Source organism: Coffea eugenioides, chromosome 3, assembly GCF_003713205.1.
Source record: "Coffea eugenioides isolate CCC68of chromosome 3, Ceug_1.0, whole genome shotgun sequence".
NCBI lineage: Eukaryota > Viridiplantae > Streptophyta > Magnoliopsida > Gentianales > Rubiaceae > Coffea > Coffea eugenioides.
In genome coordinates this window covers 28,309,769-28,333,144 of record NC_040037.1, presented here as the reverse complement: position 1 = coordinate 28,333,144, position 23,376 = coordinate 28,309,769, and the positions used below count along the sequence as shown (strand labels likewise).

Here is a 23,376-nt window from a genome sequence, read left to right as displayed (position 1 = left end):
AAGTGAGGGATCGGGGGTCACATTTGATAAGGGAGAAGGCAAAGGCAAAGCCTAAGGCACTCCCTTACCCTAGCAAAAGCTAGTTGCGTGACTTAGCCCTTCTTTTCCTAATTTTTCTACCCAAAAATATGCGTTGCACGTTGGATATGACTAATGGGTATGAAAAAGAAATGCAATCCTAAATCTAAAATGTCTCTTACAAGGCTTTTGGTCCCAACCACATGAGTTGTGGTGGCCAATAAGGCAAGTCCTCATAGAGGTCGCGAATGATGCAAATGAAAACTCAAATATGAGTGTAAGTGTGCAAGTGTAAGGAAACGTGCATGTGTGCAAATGTAAGACAAGTGCGCGTGTGCAAAGTGTAGAAAATAAAAGTGTTTGTGTGCAAATGGATGAAAATATGATAGTAGATACTTATAAGTGCAATTGGGTGCAATTTGTGAGGTGGAAAGACAAGTGACAAGGGAAAAAATGTGTGAGCATAGCATTTGCATTGAGAAGGACATGAGTAGTGAGAAAATGTGAACAAAAGAGTGAGAAAGTGAAATAAGAATGAGAATGTATGAACCTAGAGGAATGCATCAAGTCGGGTACGGGAATGACTCCTAACTTTGCGACTTTAATTTTCCCTTTGATTGGAAGGAAAAACTAGCGTGCTAAGGCTATTGGGTAGCCACACTCGCTCGTTTCCCTTATCGAAAGGGGACCCTCAAACAAATGGACCCTATAACTAGCATGAGATGCAAAAACTTAAGATGAAGGGGAAAGGATTGGAGGAGCATGTCAAATGCTAGAAAAAGTTAGGAAAAATGCATGAAATGTAGTAAAACATGCAAATATGAACTAGCGAGGGGACGGCCTATTGGGTCTAGTATTGGACTAGCCCTTTCTACGAATTCCTAGTGGCGTTGGACTAGAAAACGGGACAATGAGCCACACTAGCGTTGGACTAGTGTGGATTCGGGAAAGGGGGCCACAACTAGCATTGGACTAGTGTGGTGACGTCCATTCATCCATTATACTCATCTACGACTATAGAAAGCAAGTAGACATGCCAAACACTCATAAACACGTAGCACATAACACCTTAGCATGCTCGACTAGATGCAAGAGCCTAATAAAGCAAATTAACACATAGCAACAAAGGCAAACAACCAAAACTAACAAACCTATTACATTTGCTAACTAAAACAAAAGGGAAGGGAAAATGGACAAAATTGCTCTCCAAGCCCTATCTATTACAAGCCAAGAGGTGTACACATACCCCATTAAAAGAATAACTTAATAAAAGCAAGAGTAAATAAAAAATAAAGGAACTAAAGAAAGGCAAGGAAAGCAAATTAGACATGCAACTTCTCACTTAGCACGTTGGATCACATAGGAGAGACAAAAAAGGGATAAAAGAAATTGTACCTCCCCCGTTTGTAATGCTAATAAGGTGAACAAGACTTAACTCGGGCTATAGTCACCAAAGAAAGAGGTAATTTGGGCTAAAACCATCAAAGCGAAGGATTAATGCACCAATTTAATGGTAAAATGTAAATAAGCCATTAATTACATGGAATGAATATAACACGAAATTCAAGCACTTAAAACGCCCAAATAGACTAAACAACCTATACTCAAAGGTTTAAAGCAGACGAAGACCCAATTAAAACCATTAACCAATCAATCAAAGCCCATTGAAACGTTTTGAGAATTTCAAAAGCCCATAAGCAATGAAAAGTTCAAATAATCACAAATAATCACATAAATGTTAAAGCATTTAAAAGACTTAAACATCCATGTTCACAAAACTAGGCCCTAATTGAAATGAAAAAGGAAGTTTGAGGGGTCGATTTGATGGATTTTTCAATTACTTGGGCCATAGTAAAACAAAGGGAGACTTGGGGTCAAAGTGTAATTTTTGAAAACTACTTCATGCATGCATACGAAGCTTTCTTCATCATTCATCTGCAACATTGCAACTTCCTTCTTGTTTCATTAAACACGGACAAGCCAACCGAATATCAAGCTTTCAGATGAAAATAAACAAATGCTACAGCTCCCAACATCAAACTCTATTCTAACAATCAAAATGCAGCAATTCAAACGTTCCAACATGCGAAAAAAATCATGATAAGAATCTGCAATTCTCCTTGTGCAAAAACTCCTGAAATGAAAGGAAATGCACGGCTAGCAGGAAACAAACTCTGGTTGGGTTTTGCTCACAGGTTTTATTCACTAGTTTACTCACGGATGGAAACAAAATCATGACACAAAAACCATAGTTCAAGTTCCATCCCCCTCAACAGGTCCACAAAGACAGAAAAACATCTTTTATTGCTTCTACTAGGTTCCTGAATGTTGGGTTCAAATTTCTGGTGAATTTTTGAATGCAATCCGAACATAACCAACGGCTCAAACAACAAAAATCTGGACTAAAGTAACGAGATTACCAAGCATTTCCACTTTTTGACCACAAAATCCTTATATTTAAGCACAAAAATTGGACGAAAAAGACCATGCAAGCATCGAAGAACAACATTCTGCAATTTTGAAGCAGAAAATTCATGTCAAGCTTCGAACCAAAGTCAGCAGACCCATCACTCAAAACCTTTAACAAACTGAACATTTTGATTAACACAACCCAGTTGCAAACACCAAAACATTAAAAATCAAACGAGGTATCCAACGAGCAACACAGAAACAACAACCAGATTTCTGGATTTATCTTTAACAAGCTCCGCATGAGTCATCCAAATCAAGAAGCTAATCATATCACAGACTCAATCAAACATCACATAACCCTGAATCCAGATCTACAAATTATCCTAATCAAAGCAAGACCATGCAATCCCAGGTTTCGAACAAGAGGATCGGCAAGTTAAACTAGCATGGAGGAACCGGAAATGAAGGGAAACAGAGAAAGTAAACAGCAATAACACACAAGAAATTCAAAGCGACGACTCAACAAAGAACGAAACTGGAAGGGACCAAGACACCAATCTAGGAGAGTACCTGCCCAAGCTTTTTGGATCAAAATCCGGACAGGAAACGTCGTGAACAAGCTACTGCAATCGTCCCGTTGCGGCTTCGAACTCGTACCCTTGTTGTGAGAAAAAAAATTGCAGCTTTTCTTTTCTCTTTTTCAGATCTCTTTCTTTCTTCTCCACGGCAGCCTCTCTTTCTCTTTTGATTTGGCCTGAAGCCCTCTTCACCTCTCTCCTTGGTTTCTCCTCTTTCTCTCACGTAAACCCCAGCCGCCACCTCCTTGTTTTTTCTCTCCTCACAGCCGCCAGCCGAACCTCTATCTCTCCCTTTTTCCTCTCGGTTTTCTCCAACCCTCTCTCAGCCGTTCTTCTCTCTCGCCCCAGATTTCTTTCCTCTGGTTTTTCTTCCAACTAGCCGTCAAAAGCCTCTCTTTTTTTTTCTTGCCCTCCAAAAACTCTTGCTCTCTTTTCTTTCTTAGCCGCCCCCTCCTTAGCTCTCTCTCACAAAACCCCCCTTATCCTCCCCTTTCGTCTGCTCTCTTGTTTCTTTTCTCAGGTCTTAGATTTGCAGCCGTCACCTTGCTTGCTCTGTTTTGTTTTGCCTGAGACCCTCTCCCCCGATTCCCTCTCCTCTTGCAGCTGCTGTTTCTCTTTTCTTTTATATCCAGCTAGCAAACCCCAAAACCCTCCATTCAATGGCTACAAATCATCTCCACCCAAGCCTTCTCCCTTGGCCCTTCGATTGGCATGCGGCTGTCCTTTGCAAGCTGCGAAAATACGCAGCTTGCATGCCGCGGGTCCCTTTTTTTTTTAAGTAATTAGCAAAAATGATAATAAAATTAAGTAAAAAAAACCAACAATTTAATTAACATCAGATAAATAAACTAGAGACAATAAACAGCAAAGTTGCAATTTTTCCATTTTTCCTTTTCTTTTCTTCATTTTTTCAAGAAAACATTGAATTTAAAACACAAACAACTAGAACATATTTTTTAAATGCTTTTTTTTTCTTTTCTTTTTTCTTTTCCGAGAAATTCTATACTAAAACTTAAAAATAAAAATAATAAAATAAAAACTAAAAAACTAAAAACTAAAAAGTGAATAAAACTAACACGACAAATAAAAAACTAAAAAAAATAAAAAAGTAAATGAAATTACACTAAAATTTTGGTGTCTACACATTGGAAATAACAAATTTTTGTATCAGTTTTTAAAAGGACAAAAAATGGCATATTGAAAATAAGTTTTGGCGCCCAAGAAGTTTCCGTCCTTTTCTCCCAAATTTTGGGCAAAAAATTTTTGGCCAATTGGAGGGGCTTTTATCCGTTCATTGTTTCTTTTCTATCCTTATTATAACTCCCAAAGGAACTAAATGATAAGACTTTCTTTCAAGATCCTTTCTTTTCCACCATTTTCTATCCATCCAAATGAAGCCTTAAATATGAGGTAAATTTGCTGCGCCTTGTTCCTGGACCACTGGACTAGAACAACCCTTTTCTTGAATCTGCAACAGAATCTCCAGAAGTTGCGATTGCCTTTTAAATCTTTCAGTTCATCTCTAGCTTTTGCTTTCTGAAATAGTGGGAAGCTTAACTAGATTAATGGTGTTGTTTTCAGTCTCATTAGTTTTCAACAGTCTGAAATCCTGAAATGCTTGCACTATTTATTCAATTCTTGTATGTTTCCTAAACGTACATGTAACATTTTTCTAGTAAACAAAGGTAAAGACTCTTAAAGAACAAGTGTACAAAAAGTAGCTCAACTGTATTCTTCTCTTTCTGTTTTCATTATTTATATCTTCAACAAAGTGCACATTACATGAGAGCATACTCCTTAAACATGTAAGAAAAATTTTTTTGAAGAGAAAGCTATGAAAGCCTAAACACTTCTCTATACGATGCATAATATGACAGATTATAATCTGACCAATCCACGCTCTAGTCTACGCAATAAAACTCAGCCCCTAGCCTATCTTCTTCAGCCAAGAAAAGCTCCAAAATGCAAGCCATTTGCCATGAATAATTTCAACCACCAGAAACAGAAAGGGATTCCCAGCTCAAGACAAACCTGTATATTGTCCTGCTTTCGATCAATCTCCTTCATTCCTGTTACAATACTTTTCAAATCCCTCAAAATATGCTTGATGATCAGCTCTGGAGGATACAGCACTTGCTAATATTGCTACTGCATAATAAAAGTGTAGCTGCAACTAGCGCTGCAAACACGAACCCTGAGAACAAGAGTGTGTTTGGATTGTAAGTTATTTGAGATATTTTTACTGTTGCACTTTTTGTGATGTGATGTATGTGAGATAAAAAGGTAATTGGGAAGATAAAAAGGTGTATTGAAAATTGTAATGGTGATGTAAGCAAATATATTTGGACAAATAACTTACAATCCAAACACACTCAATAATGTTTATTGATCTTTTCAACTCTCTTCCCCGGCCCTCCGGAGCTTGGTCTGGTGGCTGGGGTTGTTGAAGATAGGGCTTAGGTCCTTGATTCGAACCTTGCTGCCAACAAGTTGTGGAAGGTGGGAGAATAGTCTACGGAGTCTACTCTCTGTGGGACACTCCTAAAAAAAAAAAAACACTCTTCCCCAGTCAATGGCTTTCTTGAAATACCAAACACCTTTATGAACAACTGCTCCCAGATAAAAGGCTAAATATGGACAGCTGAAAATATAAGTGACTCAATGACTCATCATCAGTAGAATAAAGGCCACAAACAGGTAGACTTCCAGTTCTCATGCACTCAATCTATTGTGAAATGGTTGAATCAACAAGCTGTGACCTGCGCTACTTCACCACTTATCCTAGTTACAGCTGGCCATTATCAACTGCAACCTTAACAGGACCGGTTAATTTCATAATGCGTTTCTTTTATCCCTATTTGAACTGTAATTAATTGTGGCGTTTAATCCATTCTTTCAATTTTTGCTGGTTGTACTTTCTTATATTGCTCAGTCGGAGGATTCTCAGTTTACTTTAGCCTTTTGGTTTTCATTCCTTACACAGGTATAGACGCGATTAGGACTAGTTTGGTTCTTTGGTTACTGTTATTCAGCTTGTAAGTGGTCTGAAATGTAGACTTAATTCTCAAATATAGTTGCAAATCATCATCATCTAAAAATAAAAAATGTTATGTCATAGTTCTTTCGCTTACGTGTGATGCAGGGACGGAGCCAGAAATTTATTTTTGGGGGGGCTGAAGTGTATTAAAAATTTTTTTTTGTGACGAAATAAATATATTTAATAAGTAAAATTTAGAATCAATAATTATAAAAATAATAAAAACATATAATTATACATACCCAAAAATTTGTTATTGATTAACACTTGAAGTATTGGTAGTTGTTGCACTCGAATAACGAAGAGGAGGCAATTGCATTCTGCGAGTCTTCATCCGTTGAAAACGCTGCAATATTTGCTCATTTTCAATTGTTGCAAAAATATCCTTCTCGATGTATACAACCAGACAGTCATTCATCCACTCGTCTCCCATTTTGTTGCGCAAATCAGTCTTGACAATATTCATTGCAGAAAATACTCTTTCAACAGAAGCAGTCGCAACTGGTAGAACTAATGCCAACTGGATCAGACGATAAACCAATGGAAAAACTGTATTTTTACCAGTTTTAACCATTTGTTGAGCAAGACTTCCCAAATCTCCAACTTCTGAAAATTGAGGATCGCGTTGCACATTATAAATATAATTTCGAAGTTGAGACTCAAGATATAAATAATCGTTACTTGAGAAGTCTTCAGGATATAAATCAGCAAGACGGAGTAGTTTCTGCACATTGAATTGAGAGAAAGAACTTTTTGGATCAAGACATGCTATGCAACTAAGCAATTCCGTGCTAACTTCCGAGAAACGATTATTCATCTCTTGTATAATTAAATCAACAACCTGACATCACAACAATAATAAAATTAATAACTAAGAAAATCTGCTAACAAGTAACAAATGTAATGAAATAATAATTTCAAAAATAATACCTCACAAAAAATTTCCACGCGATAATGATGAAAATTAGTGATGGTTTGACCTCTGCGACTGCGCCTGGCATTGCCACGGATTGCTATACTGTCTTCCATATCAATCACGGGAATCATATTCAACTCACAAAAATTGTTGACTTCATCTAAAATTATTTGCCATCCCTCTTCCCTAAAGTCTTGCAATTGAGATTTCATAGTATCAATCAAACTCATGGCTTGGACAATATTTTGATCCCTTTGTTGCAAAACAAGTGACAAGTCATTTGTGATTCCCAATAAATACTTCATCAGGTGCAATGCAAAAACAAACTCATAATCATTCATTCTATCAATCAAACCCCTGGCCATACCTCTATTGTCAGAAGTGGTGGCATCATCTTGTATATTTCCCAATATTCCAATCACCGAAGCCCACATAGAGGATAGACGAAGTAATGTTAGATAGTGTGATCCCCAACGAGTATCCCCTGGTCTTGCTAAACTAGTTTCTTGATTTTTGCCTTTTCCACTAATAATATCTCCACTGTCTAAAAGTGTAACAATCTTATCATGTTCTATTTGTCTTAATTGATCTCTCCTTTTACATGATGCTCCAGTTAAATTGACAATCATAGAGACATAGACAAAGAATTCACTGACAATGATATTTCCCTTAGCAACAGCAACAATAACTAACTGGAGTTGGTGAGCAAAACAGTGAATATACATCGCATAGGGATTTTCTTGTAATATAAGGGCCTTCAAACCATTGAACTCACCTCGCATATTTGAAGCTCCATCATATCCTTGACCTCTCAATTTGGATAATGATAATCCGTGTTGCGCGAATAAAGAATCAATTGCATCTTTCAAACAAAGAGATGTGGTGTCAGACACATGTACAATTGCAAGGAAACGTTCAATCACACGCCCTTCTTTGTTCACATATCTCAAAACAACTCCCATTTGTTCTTTCACTGAACTGTCTCGAGACTCATCAACTATTAGGGAAAAATAATTGTCTCCAATATCATTGATTATAACACTTGTGATCTCTGAGGCACAAGCATGTGCCAGATCTTTTTGAATCATTGGAGAAGTTAGTTGATTATTTGCAGGAGCATTTTGATTTACAACCTCAAAAATCTCAGTATTTCGTTGGCTATACCACTCAAACAATTCAAGAAAATTGCCTCTATTTGAAGAACTAGTTGACTCATCATTTCCACGAAAAGCCAATCCTTGCTTCAAAAGAAAGCGGGTCACATCCAGAGCAGCAGTTAAACGGGTGCGATATGCAATATCTATTTCGCGCCCACAAGATCGTAGCACATTTGACACACTATGCCTTTGATCTTGAAAACTTTCAAACTGTATTCTAGCATCATTATGGCAACTATTCACAGCTCCAATATGTTCATTAAATCTTTCCATTGCCTTTTTCCAATTATTGAATCCCGTTTTTGTAAAGGCATCCTCTGCATATCGACCTCCCTTATTTTGTGTTTTGAAAAGAAAGCACCAAAAGCAAAACGCCGCATCTTTCGATATGCTATACTCTAACCATACAAACTTTTGATACCAACTATCTTGGAAACTTCTATGTTGTTTACCAAATGATGTTTTTGGATACATATGGCCAATCGGTTGGCAAGGTCCCCTAGTCAAATACTCTCTTCGGACATGGTCTCGAAGAGAAATATCAAATTTCTCAACTGATTTTCGTAATCCCGGATCACTAACAATATCATTTAAATTCAATTCCACACAAGATTGATTTTGAACTGGTTCACTAATATTAGGCTCATTTGAAGATTCACCACTACGGACTCGTTTAGGTTTAAAGAATCTCTCCATTTTCTGTCACAATTAAATAATTGTGGTTAAATTCAATAAAATTATGCAATTCAATAATCAATTAATTTAAAATTCATATAAATAATTCTTTAATTTAATAATAAATTCATATTACTTATATTTCTCAATTTATAAAATTCATTATATAAAATTATCAAAAAGTTAAAATAAGGTACAACTAAATACCCATATAATCTCTAATTCAATATCATAAAATTTTGAATTTATATTTACATTCAAAATTTCTAATTCACATAATTAATTCTTAAAATTTCAAATATAAAACTAACAAAATTTTAAAAACTAAATACAACCTAAAATCTATACAATTTCTAAACTAATTTCTAATTTAAATTTAATATCATTAAATTTTTTAATGTAATCTTTCAAATTCTTAAATTACATTAACATAAACTAAATAAAAATTAATCTTAATCAAATTAATATCAAGATACTCAAAATTCAAAAATAATTTAAACATATAATTAACAAAAATATAAAGATGAATATTGTAATTTAAACCAAAAAACTAACCTAAAAGATTTATGTGAATGGAATGGTGGAGAGTTGGAGTCTTGGAGCCTTGAATTGAAGGCTTGAAGCAGGATGGTAGAATCTCAACTGAAGCTTCTTGGAGTTCTTGGAGCCTGGCGTCTTCTTCTTGGAGTTGGAGTCTTGTTTGCCCTTTGGCACTGGCGGCGTGCTTTTGCATCAGATGAAGCCTTAGGGCTTCATCTGATGTATTTTTTTTTCCCCTCATTATACAAAACGACGTCGTTCCACTAAAAGTGAAACGACGTCATTTTGTATTTAGAGGGCAAAAAAAAAATTCAAAATGAAATGGGTCATCTTCTTCCTCAGCAGTCAGCACGGCAGCGGCTTTCCAGCTCTTCTTCACTTCCTCTGCAGCATTCATGGAGCCATGGAGGATGGTAGATCTAGATCACCGTGGGGGGGCTGGGCTGGGCTGGGCTGGCCGCCGGAATCCCCTATATATAGGGGGTTTTCCGGCGGCTTGGGGGGGGCTTAAGCCTCCACCAGCCCCCCCTTAAATCCGTGGCTGGTGTGATGTGTCACCAAAGTTGGCGAGGATTTTGTATGAAGCTAATAGCTTCTTATTTGCAAAAAATTATTTGATTCCACTATAATCATGTTTTTCAATAAATTTTAAAAAATTTTCAAACTACTATTTTTTTTATGTCAATTATATTACATCATAAAAATTGCTACAATGTTTTTTCAAAAGAAATTATTTCAAATAATCTATTGTCCAAATACACTTGCTATCTCGGTGTCCCAGGTTACATAACTTGATGGGCCTTATTGTGGTTAGTCTCAAACTTGAAAATTTTCTCATCGGGAAGATTTCAGGAATCAACAATCACCTGTGCAAAAGCCAAAGCCTGTCAGTAAATCTTGGGCTCACTCGTCCATAAATGTGATTCATATACTTAAGCATTCTGGGTAATAATGCATTGAATTGAACTGAATTGTTTATGTAAATTCTGCCTGAGCTTAGAGTTGTTGGATAATGGAAATAATGAGGGAATTCACTTTGCGAGTAAGATTGTTTAATTTGAAAGGTTTTTTTCTATAAAACATTAAACTTTGCAGACAACTCTTGCAGTAAATTTAAACGTTTGCATGCATGTTTGAATTGCAAATTTTAAGGTTTCTTCGTTGGAAAATATACTGTACCAAAATGAATAGAGAAATGTGTCATGGAAATATTTCAAAATTTTTTCTCTAAAACTCACAATTTAAAAGGTGCCCAAACACAGCACATTTCTTATCCTATGCATTAAAGGTAGAGCATGGATCTAGAGCTGTTAAACGAACCGAGCTGTTCGTTAGCTCGGTTCGTTTCGGCTCGTTCGTGTTCGTTAAAGGCTCGTTCGAAAGTCTTAAACGAACGAACACGAACGAATTTTTGTGTTCGTTTAATAATCGAGCGAACACGAACATGTTCGCGAATTTTAACGAGCGTTCGCGAACAAGGACATAATTGTTATTTGACAAATTTTAGGGTTACTCATAAGAAATTCTAAAACTTTCCCCTTCCCTTTCCAACCTTACTTTTGTTTTCCTTCCCCATTGGCTGCTGCCGAAAATTTGTACTTGTCTTATGGCTGAATTTTTATATTTGAAGGACAAATTATTTTGTTTTATTTGTTGTTTTTATGTTAATGTTGGTTATGCAGTTATTGAATAATGGAATTTAGTCATTTAGTATTTTAATTATTTTTTAGGATGATTAATGATTTGTGTGGCATATTTAAGGCCTAGAATAATCTGGATTCGAACTTTTCGAGCGTGTTCGTGAACGGCTCGTTTATGTTAAACGAGCCGAACACGAACACGAACTTTACTTAACGAGCCGAACACGAACACAGATTTAGAGTTCGAAAGTTAACGAACGAACACGAACGGAGTTCGAATCGCTTAACGAACAGAGCTCAAACATGAGATACTCGGTTTGTTTCGGTTCGTTTACAGCTCTACATGGATCACGTGAGTTTCGGAAGTACTTTTTTCTCTTTCTTTCGTTTAAAGCCACTTTACCCTTTTTTCCCCCTCAATTTCTTGAGCGATCGAAAACAGTATATTAACCTTAGCTAATTATGATATGACGCTCAAACTGTCCTCAATTCACTGCCAGAAGATTGAGATTCACTTTTAATTAAGTTTTGCGACAAATTTTTAAGAAAACACATTTATGACAAAGCTGAACCGTCAGAACCAATTTCAATCAACTTTTGTAAATAAACTGCATCGATCCAGATGGAGTTACATTGAGATTTTTAAGTGATTGGGAAATTCAATAATTCAAGACTGCTATGCAGAAAATGGATTTGTTATATACTTGATCTCGTGAGCCTAACGAGTTTAATATTTTGAGTTTGAGTTCGACTCGAGCCAGTTCGAATTCGACTCGAGTTCGATATTGATCGAGCTTGAGTCGAGCTTAACTCGAGAGGCTCGATTCGTTTGCAACTCTAGTCTAACTGCAAGTTAAGAGGCATTTTCCATTTTGCCTTACATATTTTCCGGAAAAAATCTTTTCTACATAACATAGTACATGAAGTCAAGTCTTGGTAAGTCTCTCCAGAAAAATGCCTATATATATATATATATATATATATATTCTCTAGTAATGAAGTCAAGTCTTTGGCATGTCTATGTGATTCTAGCTGTTGACTAGACATTTGAGTCCACCATTAATTGATCACAACGTTCACATTACATCTGCATGCCATCAATGGCATTAATAACGAAAAACCATTAAGGTCCTCTTAAAAAAAAAAATAAAGAGAGAAATATAGTTTTGGCCTCCAATATTTATATAAAACAAATTTCTATAATTTATCAATTAACTTTAGAATGAATTAGTCTTTTTCATGGAATTTATGTTATTCAATAAAATTATCAATGTACATGGACATCTAAAAACTGCTTTAAAGCTCTATTATTGGAATATTAAAACTTTTATAAGAGGAGAGGAAAAAAAAAAGAATTTAAGTCCTTAAAAGAGCTTTGTGTCGGTAATTATCTTCATTAATAATTATTGCAATCTCAAAACATAAAACCATTTGAACTTTATGTCAAAAAGTCATGCTAAAAACATCTTGCACATTTCCAGGAAAATCTTGCCACAAAACTCAGCACATGAAGTCAATTCTTTGGTAAGTTTCCCTTCGTAAAGAAGTCTTTGGTAAGCTTATGTCATATTAGGAATTTATCATAAAGAAGACTTTTGAGTCCACCACTAATTGATACCATTCACATTTCATCTGCCATGCCATCGATAGCCCTAACTGTTATTAAACGCGTCACAAGAAATCCGTTGATTGGCCAGCTTTGAAATAACAAGGTTAATATTGTTTAGAGCACAGATTTATCGACTGTTCTAATGACTTTAAAAGGATAATTTGTGCTATGATTTGTGCATCCAATAGTGGAAATTCACACGCAAACAAACAGTAAAACACTACCTAGTATTTTATATGGATTTTATGTCAAAACCGTTGAGGCATTCCCCATTCTCTCTTTCAAAGATGTGTTCGTCTTGTTAAACTTCATTGCTCTCACTTTCCCTTGTATTCATTCCATCAACCTCCTCAGGTTAGAGCTACTAGCAATTTCTTGAGCTTTAGTGTTACAGGATACTCCTACTGGTTAGATATGGAGGCAACGCTTGTTTCCTTTATTAAAGTTCTAGGAGAGAAGGCTATTTCAATAGCCAGTGAAGAGTTCTGTCATTTGGTCGGTTTGAAAAAGGGGATGCAGCTGTTGAAGGAATCATTGTCCATGATCCAGGCTGTCCTTCATGATGCAGAGAGGCGACAAGTTGGAGAAGAAGCTGTGAAGCTTTGGTTAGAGAAGCTTGAAAATGTGGCTTTTGATGCTGATGATGTGTTGGATGAGTTCAATTATGATGTTCTTCGACAAAAGGTTCAGATTCAAAACCAAATGAAGCACAAGGTATGCTTCTTCTCAATTTTAAGCCCAGTTCCATGCAAACATGTCAAACTGGCAAAGAAAATTCATGAAATGAATGTGAAGTTGAAAAGCATAAATGAAGATGCAAAGAACTTTGGCTTTCTTTCACAAATAGGTGCAAATGCAAGTGCATCACTTCCTTTTCCTAGTAGATTCATCATGTTAAATCGAGAGACTGACTCTACTAATGGTTGTTCTACTTTTATTGGAAGAGATAATGATATAGCAAACATACTAGAAAAGTTGACTGCAAAGAGTGATGAAATTGTCTCAGTTATTCCCATAGTTGGAATGGGTGGGATTGGGAAGACAGCGTTGGCTAAAAGAATTTTCAATCATCATAAAACTCAAAATCAGTTTGATGAAAAGATCTGGGTATGCGTGTCTGAAAATTTTAATGTGAATAGGCTTTTCGGATTGGTTCTAGAATCATTGGGGCAGAAGACTGAAAAAGAGAGTCGAGAAGCAAGAACTAGAAAACTTCAAGAGAAATTGGAAGGCAAGACATACCTCATGGTCTTGGATGATGTTTGGAATGAAAACTTTGGTATGTGGGATGATTTTATGGGATCACTAAAAGGTATCAACACAACCAAGGGAAATTTCATACTTGTGACCACCCGCAAGCACCAGGTGGCCTCCATTATGGCGACATCATCTTCTCATTGTTCTTTAGGAGAACTATCAGATGATGAATGTTGGCTCATATTCAAAGAGAAAGCAATTGGCCGACACGAAGTGTTGGAAGAGTCCCGAGCCATAGGATTGGAGATTGCACAAATATGTCAAGGTTTACCATTAGTTGCATGTACAGTAGGTGGCATGTTGCGTAACAAGAGAAGAGAAGAATGGATTTCAGCTTTAAAGAGGGGGCTCCAAGGTTTAACTGAAAATGAAAACAACGTGATGCACATATTGAAGTTAAGCTTTGATAATCTTCCATGCCCAGATCTTAAAAGATGTTTTGCATATGGTTCAATTTTCTCTAAGGATTCTGTTATGGAAAGGGACCAACTAATCCAACTTTGGATGGCCGAAGGATTTCTACAAACACAGTCGAGAAGCATGGATATGGAGGAAATTGGCAACATGTTTTTCACCATTTTACTGCAGAATAGCTTGTTCCAAGATGTAGAATGGGATGAGTATGATCGCATTCTCTCTTGTAAAATGCATGATCTTGTGCATGATCTAGCGCAATCCATGCAAAACTCTCAACGCGATGAAGATGACATTCATCCTATTCGGCATCTTGCATTGGAGAACTGTGGAGAAGAAACACCATCCATCCTAAACAAGAGGTTCAGATACATAAGATCGTTATTTTCAGTATACGATATTTCTGAAGATGTGTCATATTTTATCTCTTTGCGAGTTCTTAACTTATCTTCAACAGATCTGACTTTGCTTCCTAAGTCCATTAGCAAGTTATTTCGTTTAAGATACCTTGATCTGTCTGATACACCAATTGAAGGCTTGCCAAACTCTATTTGCAAGCTTTACAACTTGCAGACATTGAGAGCCAGAGATTGCTATGGCCTGAGAGAGTTTCCTATGAAGTTCAAGAATTTGATAAGCTTAAGGCATTTTGATTATTTTACCGATGACAGTTGCAGTAGTCGGATGCCGTTTGAGTTGGGGAAGTTGGCTTGTCTTCGAAAACTACCCTTCTTCAATGTAGGTGAAATAAAGGGTTGGAAAATTGAAGAGTTGAGAAACTTAAAGAACCTAACTGGCAGACTAGAGATACGGAATCTTGAGCTGGTCAATTGCAAAAAAGAAGCCGAGTGTGCAAATTTATTGGAGAAGTCAAACATCCATGAGTTGACATTTGCATGGTGCGAGGACCAAATAGATACAAACCGAGCGATTGGTGTATTGGAAGGCCTAAAACCTCACCCAAATCTGAAAGGCTTGATTCTGAAAAATTTCATGGGAAACCAACTAGCATCTTGGATTTCAGATCTTCGTAACTTAGTGAAATTGGAAGTAAGAAATTGCCGAAGATGCAAAGAGATACCTGCTCTTGGACATTTGCCCTTTCTGCAATATCTTGAGTTGGTAGGACTGGACAACATAACATGCATAGGGCCTTCCTTTTATGGTTTTGATAATTCTGATGCATCCAGCAGCAACCATAGCAGTGGTCAAGCAGTAACAAGGTTGTTTCCGGCACTTAAATATCTTATCCTCAATGACATTGAAAATCTTAAACACTGGATGGAATTGTCAGTGGAGATAATTCCAACAGATCGTGTGGTAGTGTTTCCTATCCTTGAGGTGTTAAATATTCATCGGTGTCCCCAATTAACCACTGTTCCAACTCAATTCCCAAGTCTTAAGGACTTGGCCATCAGTTACATCAACCACGGTTTGCCAGTAGTAACAAAGATTTGCAGCAAAGTGATCACTCTGACACATCTCCTGCTTCATGGAGTGCAAGGGCTTACTTGTCTTCCTGATTGGTTGTTACTCAACAACGCCAATCTTACAAAGCTATCATTATTTGATTGTCTTGATTTAAAACACCTTGTTTCTGACAGCCAAGATTGCAGCATTGATCATCAAACACATAATCTCAACGGCATTGGGTCACTTGAGACACTGTATATACTTAGATGTAGTCAGCTGAAGTCAGTTCAAATTCCTAGCAGATTACTCGGCTCCCTACAAAAGATTGTTATTTCGGAATGTCATGGCTTGATCAATTTGTCAAGTGAGATAATGAAGTCCTCCGCTTCTCTTGATCACTTTGAGGTGTCCAACTGCTCCAATCTCAACTCATTTCTAGAAGATTTAGAGCTAACACCTTCTCTCTCGTATTTGTGGCTGTCCCACTGTGTGCAACTCACCAATATGCCAAACGGGATTTGCTGTCTTACAAGCTTGAGGCATTTGACAATAGGTGCTTTCTCGGATACCATGGAGTTTAGTTCATTCAGAGACGCCTTCAGTGGTTTCAAACATCTATCCTCTTCCCTTCTTAGATTACATTTGTATGGGCAGCCTCACTGGGAATCTCTGCCTGACCAACTTCAGCACCTCTCTGCACTAGAAGAACTCAAGTTGTATGATTTTGGAGTAAAATTTTTGCCTGATTGGTTTGGGAAGCTCTTGTCTCTTGAAAAACTACATCTGCGTGCATGCTCAATCCTACAGCATTTTCCTCCTCAGATAGAGATGAGAAGACTCACCAAACTAAGCGAATTGTATATTATAGACTGCCCCTTGTTAACGCAGAGATGCTATCCACGGAGTGACTCCAACCCAGAGTGGTGCAAGATTTCTCACATTTCAGGAATATTGATTCCAGGATTCCAAACTGATGGCAAATATTCTTGAAGTTTGTAATGTAAGATCCAATTTCCAGTTGCTTTTTCCTAGCCTTCTATGCAACTCTTTCAAGTTTCATTTACATTGGAGACTGTTATTATTAAGCACCAAGTTTTTTTTTTTTTTTTTTGGTGTGTGTAAACGGGTTTCAAGAGAATTGAAATAAAAGTTGCTTCATCATGATCATTAAAAGTTACTTCTTAACATTGATTTCAATTACTTCAACCTTCGGTAACGATATAGCTGCATATGCGATTAACAAAATACCTGTATCTTAGTTGAATTCATAACCAGTTAATTTACCCAATATTATAAGAACGTTAACCTTGATTTTGTAAATGATAGTCAACTCCATTTCTATCCCACGCTAATACATGAACTTGCTGAAATATCTACCTATAATCAATTTTTACTCAATACTATGAGAATGCTAACCTTCAATTTTGGCTAAATATCATACTAGATTCTTGTGCTACTATATATCAGGAATAACCAGTTTCTTAGTTATCAGCAATTGAATGTCACGAATGAACTGCATATCAGAGCATGCAATGGGTAAAGAACGAACACAAGATTATGCAGGAACAATGTGTCAGAAACCAAAGTAACCAAAAGATCATTTTACCTCATATGTTGCATATTCTTGTGGTTCCTTTGCTTGTAATAGCTGTGACTTTTGGTATCAAATTGCTCAGTGGTCAAAAACAGAGGAGTCTTTCGTTTTCCAAGGTTTTTTTAATGTTTCTTCTCTGATGTTGGCCTTGGTTTGACATCAATACTATATATCAATGCTATGACCAGCACTATTAAGGTGAGGTATGATCACATTATATGTCTTCTTCATCAAACTCTATCATTCGTGACTCAGCTCTTGTCGCTTTTGCTGCCATGCCTTCCATTGGAACTCAACTGAATGTCTTGACAGAGGTGACCGACTCCCATCATGACTTCTCACCCGAAACTACCTACTATCTTCTCAGCAGTAATCAAGTTCCGGATCAGCTATAGATGCAAATTTGAAAAGGCAAATCAGTTTCAGGGATCTGCACAAAATTCAAGTGGGGAAAAAACAGCTCACATTCTGTACCGATGAGGAGAAACCTTTGCCAACTATTTGTAGTAAGACAGTCATAATGATTGAAATCGCTTTAACCAGTCCTTAACTGCAACATAGATAGTATGTGTATCAGTAAACACCACACCACATCATAGATTTTTTCATAAACAAAATTTAGTCAGCATGAGATAATCCAATCATACCCATACAGAAAAGCATCTGCCTAGGACTAGCCAGCATCTTGTAAAATTATCAGCCTGAAATGTGTTTCATGTCACCTTCCAATTTTAGAAGCTTGATTACAATACAAAAGAGATAAAGCTTGAAAGAACCAACAAAAATGTAAATTTGCTTTAATTTAGTATTTCAAAGCTAAGAGTTGTCGTTAATCTTTGGAATGTCGCAGAATGGACAGAAGAGAGAGAAAGACAGAGACAGATAATATTCTCGATTGTATGATCTTCCCAAACATTATCCAAAAATGAAAACAATAAATGGAAAATGAAAAGTTTGACAGCCATACAAAACCTCAGACTATGAACTCAATTGGACCAGATGAAAGCAGACAGAGAATAGATTTGTGAGAACACCAAGAAGTGAACTACCCAGAGAGTCCAAATCAACTAATGTGCACCAGAAAGTTACAGAAAGGTCAACTTACTATGGCATTGAAACACAAAATGTTGACCTTCCTAAGCAAAGTTGGAGACAAGAATTTATTCTCTAGGAATTTGCCATGCTAGACAGCAGAAAAATGCTGAACTAACATAAAACATCTCACAATATTAGCCTGTTGGTATTTGAGATCAGTTATTAACTCCAACATCGAACAAAATTATTTCTTAAACAATAGGAAAACTTCTAAAGCATATGACATAGACATGATGAAAAGCACACTATATATAGATCCTCTCCTACTCTCTCCTTTCAATGACATACACTTAGGATACTCATTCCAGTTCAGTTTTACTCTAGACATGTGAATCAAAGTCAAATGTTTAACATATAGCCCAAGTACCTAACTATCAGCACTTTTCTAATTGCAAAAGTATCTTTCCCTACCATAAGACTTACACATGAAGCACATTTTGAAGCATGAGCATTGGAGAATTGAGTCAGGCTGTTAAATTTCAATAATTTATTTATTTTTTGATGTACAATCCACAATATTCTTTAACCAAATATAATCACAGTCCCTAATTAATGAACAGCATTTATCACTTAAATCTCTATAAGAAATTATATATAGGACACAAATTCACAAGGAAATTTTAACTAGGTAATGTTTGAAGAAAGGATACAAGAGCTTGAACCACAACAGCAAAATCAGTTTCCTTGAATGCCAAAAGCTTGATTTACGTCAACTTTACCTTTAGCATTGTGGACAGCATATTTTTAGCATATTCTTGCTGCTCTTTCCTAACATTGTCACTCAAACTATTCCAGGTATACATCGATGCAATAAGTCAATTCATGTGATACTTGAAAGTTCTGGCTAGAGTTTCCTGTGATGAAGCTGTGGAGTATAGACTTAAGGATCATGACTGAATTTTAAGTCTGTAAACCAAGGAACAATACAAATTCCTAAGAGAAGGAAGAAGTACTCCAAAGATACTTGGCAATAAAAGATCAAGGCAATGCAAGAGTTATTCCTGATCTTAACAAATAACTCCATCCGCCAGGAAAATTCAATAGCTTGGAATGTTAAAATATGTATAATCACAAATTTAGAAAACTGACACCTAGAAAATTAGAACGGAGGCAGAGAACGTGGAAATATAGATATGATAACAATAAATAACCATCACAAATGGAAAGAACAATACAATCATAAATACGACAACAATTATCAATCTAACCCTCATAAATGATCCTTCCACTTCAACTATATAAAACTCAAGATTTCTCAAAAACTAATTTATAGAACAAAACTTTTGAACAAATACATGATAACTAAGAATAAAAAGCACTTCATACAGATCTCAGTTGCAATTGAATAATGATAGCTTGACCTATGGACCAGAAATCCTGTGAATTTTAAGTAATCAACCAATAACCAAAAATTAATTTCTCCAGCTAATGAATAACTACTACTAAAACTAATAAGCGGTACACTAGTTCAAATTAAATTGAAAGAGTTGCTCTTGATACTTGCTTTTACACCTAGAGGACTTCTTGAAAGAAACGAACCCATAGAGACCACTGTCTTTGTACATCCAATTAAATAACCATCCATATTCATTTATGGTGATACTAAATGCCTGCGACGAATTCATCGATCTTGTTCCAACATATACCTTAATGTTGACCACTATATCCCACCCAAGTTAGACAGAAATCAGTACCTAATGGTACAAAGGTTTTGCCGAACAGTTTGTCATTGAGGAAAAAGGAACATGAAATGAAAAGTAAAAACATTAACACATAGGCGAATTGAAGTCTGACAAACTGAAGAATTTTCCAGTAGAAGTATACAATAAAAGCAGCTATAAATCTTGTATTACACCGCGACCTCCCATCAGCATTTCGAAACCATCAAACTCATCCCACAAGTTTGAAATCAAGTACTCCGCTCAATCAAAATCATGACTACAAATGCAAATACTTATAACATCTTCAGACTCTTAGAACTTGGGATTCTTCATAGCGATCTTTTTGTTTTCGACGTCATAAAACCTTCCCAGCCCAAACTAAGCAGCTTACAAGTTACCACAACCTGCTTATTGTCCCCTCTCCATTTTAGATAAGTCAGCTATATCTCGAATTGCCACCTCGATCTCCAGTAGCTCATACAACAGATTAGTCAAGTTTATTGTCTAGGCCCTGAATAGAGACTAAAACTTAGCCATCCCTTAGCGCAAGAAAAAATGGATGCATCTAGTAGATACAGCTTCTTTGCCAAGAAGATCAATAACAGCTAAGCTACAAAACAATATACTATTTCATTGCCTTGAGCTTAATGCACAAACTGTATGCTGCAAGAAGTCGTTATGCCATGAATTAAATAGACCTAGACTACGGCTCTATGAACTATTTGCTTCAGCAGAAAGAATGTGCCACCAAAACTTGCAAATTATCAAGTCAAGTCAATGTAGTGTACTTTTTACAACAATGCCATATTTGCTTTTCATATATACTATGTTCTAACAAAAGCGTAGTTTTTTTATTTTGCAAAAGTCAATGACCATATGCTCATCATTACAAGTTTTTCAGAAATGCATTAAGATTTTCTTAGAAGCAAAATATCCTTTTCTACCAGTCAATAAAAGTGACAGAGCATTGATCACTCGATTTATGAAAACCACCTACTTTAATGTTCTATTTAAATTTTTCACAGGTATCAAATAGTCAATAGAACCCTTTCATTTCGCTTTCGAAGTTTCTACCATAATCTTGTGTTCTATTGCTTGTTGACATTCAGGCTGCTTATTTTTCTAGTGTTCCTGACAAAGTTATTGTCCTACTGACTATGGCTTATCTATTATATATGTCGTAATTTGGAGGTAGAAAAGTACCTAGCTCTGGTTTAGTTTCCATTTCTTGCAAATAGACTAGCAAGATGAACAAGATTTTACCATAATACCGTTCATTTTGTGAGGACCAGATGCTGCAGACTGCAGTAAAAGATGCAAGACCATTCCATTTATCTTCTATGTATTACACCTAAAAATTTGGCTAATTAAGAATCACATCTTCTTTTCCAAAAAAGACAGATTAAGACAAATAAGTATTTCATGTGTTGCCTACATGTAGACCAAAAATTAGTATTTGCCACTTCAAACAGCAATAAAAAAAATAAGGAATTAGTATATATAAGATCAAAGAATGCAAGGTCCTAAAAGAAAGAAAAAGATATAATAGAGCAATGTGTAGATGCAAAAATAATTAAAACAAAGATTGCAGGATAAAATCATACTCAGAGAAAATTCTCAATTATTAGCATTCGATTGATGTTGATGTACAGATCCTAAACCTAGTATTCTAGTGGAAGAGGATCACAAGACCATAATTCCCTAATATGAGTTCCATCGTCCTCATAATCTATTTCACTTGCAGATGCATCATTATGTAGCACTTAACCATCAAATTCAGAGACTTCTTCAGATTCTGAGATTTCATCATCTATCATATCAAGTTCTGTTTGAAACAAATTTTGAGAACATTCTTCGGTGGATAAAGATGCGTCCTCTTTTCACTTAACCTTGCCGACTCTATCGGTCTTGGTTTATCAAGGATTTGAGTTCGGATCCTGGGCATTTGGGTCGCCATAAAGTGCCACATGTCTATAACATATTTCAAGCTCCCTCTCAGCAATAGCAATAAACCGTCAAATAGAGTCAAGTGATTGCTCGTATTTGGACTTTCCAATGCCTGAAAGAAGATGAACTAGGTCACTGAAAAGCTTAACAAAATTGTAATGTCCAATTGAAAAGAAAAGGAACACAAACTTGTCAAAATGAAGACAGAGCAGCATGCAGTGTAAGACCCCTTTCTTCCATCACCTAAGATCTATCCGTTCATTATACTGACGCCAACTAGAAGTCTAGAACTGTCATAGGGCCCCGGCCAACCTGATCTTGGCCAGTTCGCCCCATAAAAGCTCGATGAACCTAACATTTCATTGAGTTGTACTGAGTTTAAACTTAGTATTAGATTTGAATTAAATATGAGTCCATTTTGATTCTTGTTTAACTCAAACTTAATATAGACCTGGCTCATTAATTTGTACCTCTGTTTATTATTATTATTATATATATATATAATACATTTATATTTCGGTATTTATAATAATATCCAAATAAATATATAATCACTAAATACTACATACTTATATCTTAAAATATATCAATATATCAATGCTTATTAAATAAGCATTGTTTATTCTATCACTTCTTTCTCAGTTCAAGAGTTAAAATTAACCATTCTATTGCTTTCTTGAGGGCCAAAATTAGTAACTCATAGTTGAAGCTCCAACTTTCTTTTTGGTTTAGTAAATTTTTTAGTTGGTATGATATTGGCTACTTTTTATGTGCCATTGTTGGTGTTTTTTTTGGTAAAACGACGAGTTGCATATAATAAAAGAAAGCACAACAGATGTCCTTAGCTATTACAAGGCATCCTAATGCTGTGGGGATAGCAAACCCCTCTAATGTCCTCAACAAAAAGCAAAATAAAGTTCACGATGACATGAAGCAAAAATCACAAAATATGTTTCCAATTTGCCTCCTAATTTCAGTAGTGCATCAGCACATCTGTTGGCTTCGCGAAAAACATGCCGGAGCTGCGAGAGCAGGGATCTGCAATGTTGGGTAAAAAGTAAAGAATTGGCAAATATTGTGACAAGAATTGGCTTCAAATCGTGATAGAAATCACTTTCCTTTAGGCTTTATTTGTCCGATATAAAGTGCAATAACCTTGGACAAATATCCTTTAGGATAAGATGAAGTTTTGTTTGTCTTAAACTCTTGCACAAAGTAAGACAAACCCTTTGTGAACTAAGGAGTGCTTTTGAGAGAGTAAGGATAGTAGGAAAGTGATTTTCTGCAGCAAACCACTCTCTACTTGACCTCTTTATATAGGAAGATTGTTTGGGAAACAAAAGATCCCATTAAATACTTGTATGAACAGATTCAAAGTATTGTGTATGAATAGATTCAAAGTATTGTTAACAC

At 36.1% G+C, this 23,376-nt stretch overlaps 2 protein-coding genes and 1 long non-coding RNA gene across 3 annotated transcripts; 1 reads left to right on the top strand and 2 right to left on the bottom strand.

The window, feature by feature from the left end:
• Positions 1–6,280: 6,280 nt before the first annotated feature.
• Positions 6,281–8,814, bottom strand: LOC113766374 (zinc finger MYM-type protein 1-like). The gene is made up of 2 exons (XM_027310571.1): positions 6,976–8,814; positions 6,281–6,886 (listed from the first exon to the last, which is right to left on the bottom strand). The coding sequence occupies exons 1-2, from the start codon at positions 8,812–8,814 to the stop codon at positions 6,299–6,301; spliced, it is 2,427 nt and encodes an 808-aa protein (XP_027166372.1). The 3' UTR covers positions 6,281–6,298.
• Positions 8,815–12,996: 4,182 nt separating this feature from the next.
• Positions 12,997–16,656, top strand: LOC113766372 (putative disease resistance protein RGA3). The gene has a single exon (XM_027310570.1). It carries the CDS (start codon positions 12,997–12,999, stop codon positions 16,654–16,656), a length of 3,660 nt encoding a protein of 1,219 aa, XP_027166371.1.
• Positions 16,657–21,617: 4,961 nt separating this feature from the next.
• Positions 21,618–22,283, bottom strand: LOC113766895. Its single transcript, XR_003467814.1, has 2 exons — positions 22,153–22,283; positions 21,618–22,075 (listed from the first exon to the last, which is right to left on the bottom strand). It is a non-coding gene; the product is annotated as an uncharacterized LOC113766895 (long non-coding RNA).
• Between the last annotated feature and the right edge of the window lie 1,093 nt (positions 22,284–23,376).

What these genes read in the sequence shown, in the direction of transcription:
- LOC113766372 (XM_027310570.1), top strand. Translation starts at nt 12,997, where the DNA reads ATGGAGGCAACGCTTGTTTCCTTTATTAAAGTTCTAGGAGAGAAGGCT.
- LOC113766374 (XM_027310571.1), bottom strand. Translation starts at nt 8,814, where the DNA reads ATGGAGAGATTCTTTAAACCTAAACGAGTCCGTAGTGGTGAATCTTCA. An exon ending in GCGTGGAAATTTTTTGTGAG is followed by an intron (nt 6,887 to 6,975) that starts GTATTATTTTTG and finishes TTGTGATGTCAG; the next exon opens with GTTGTTGATTTAATTATACA.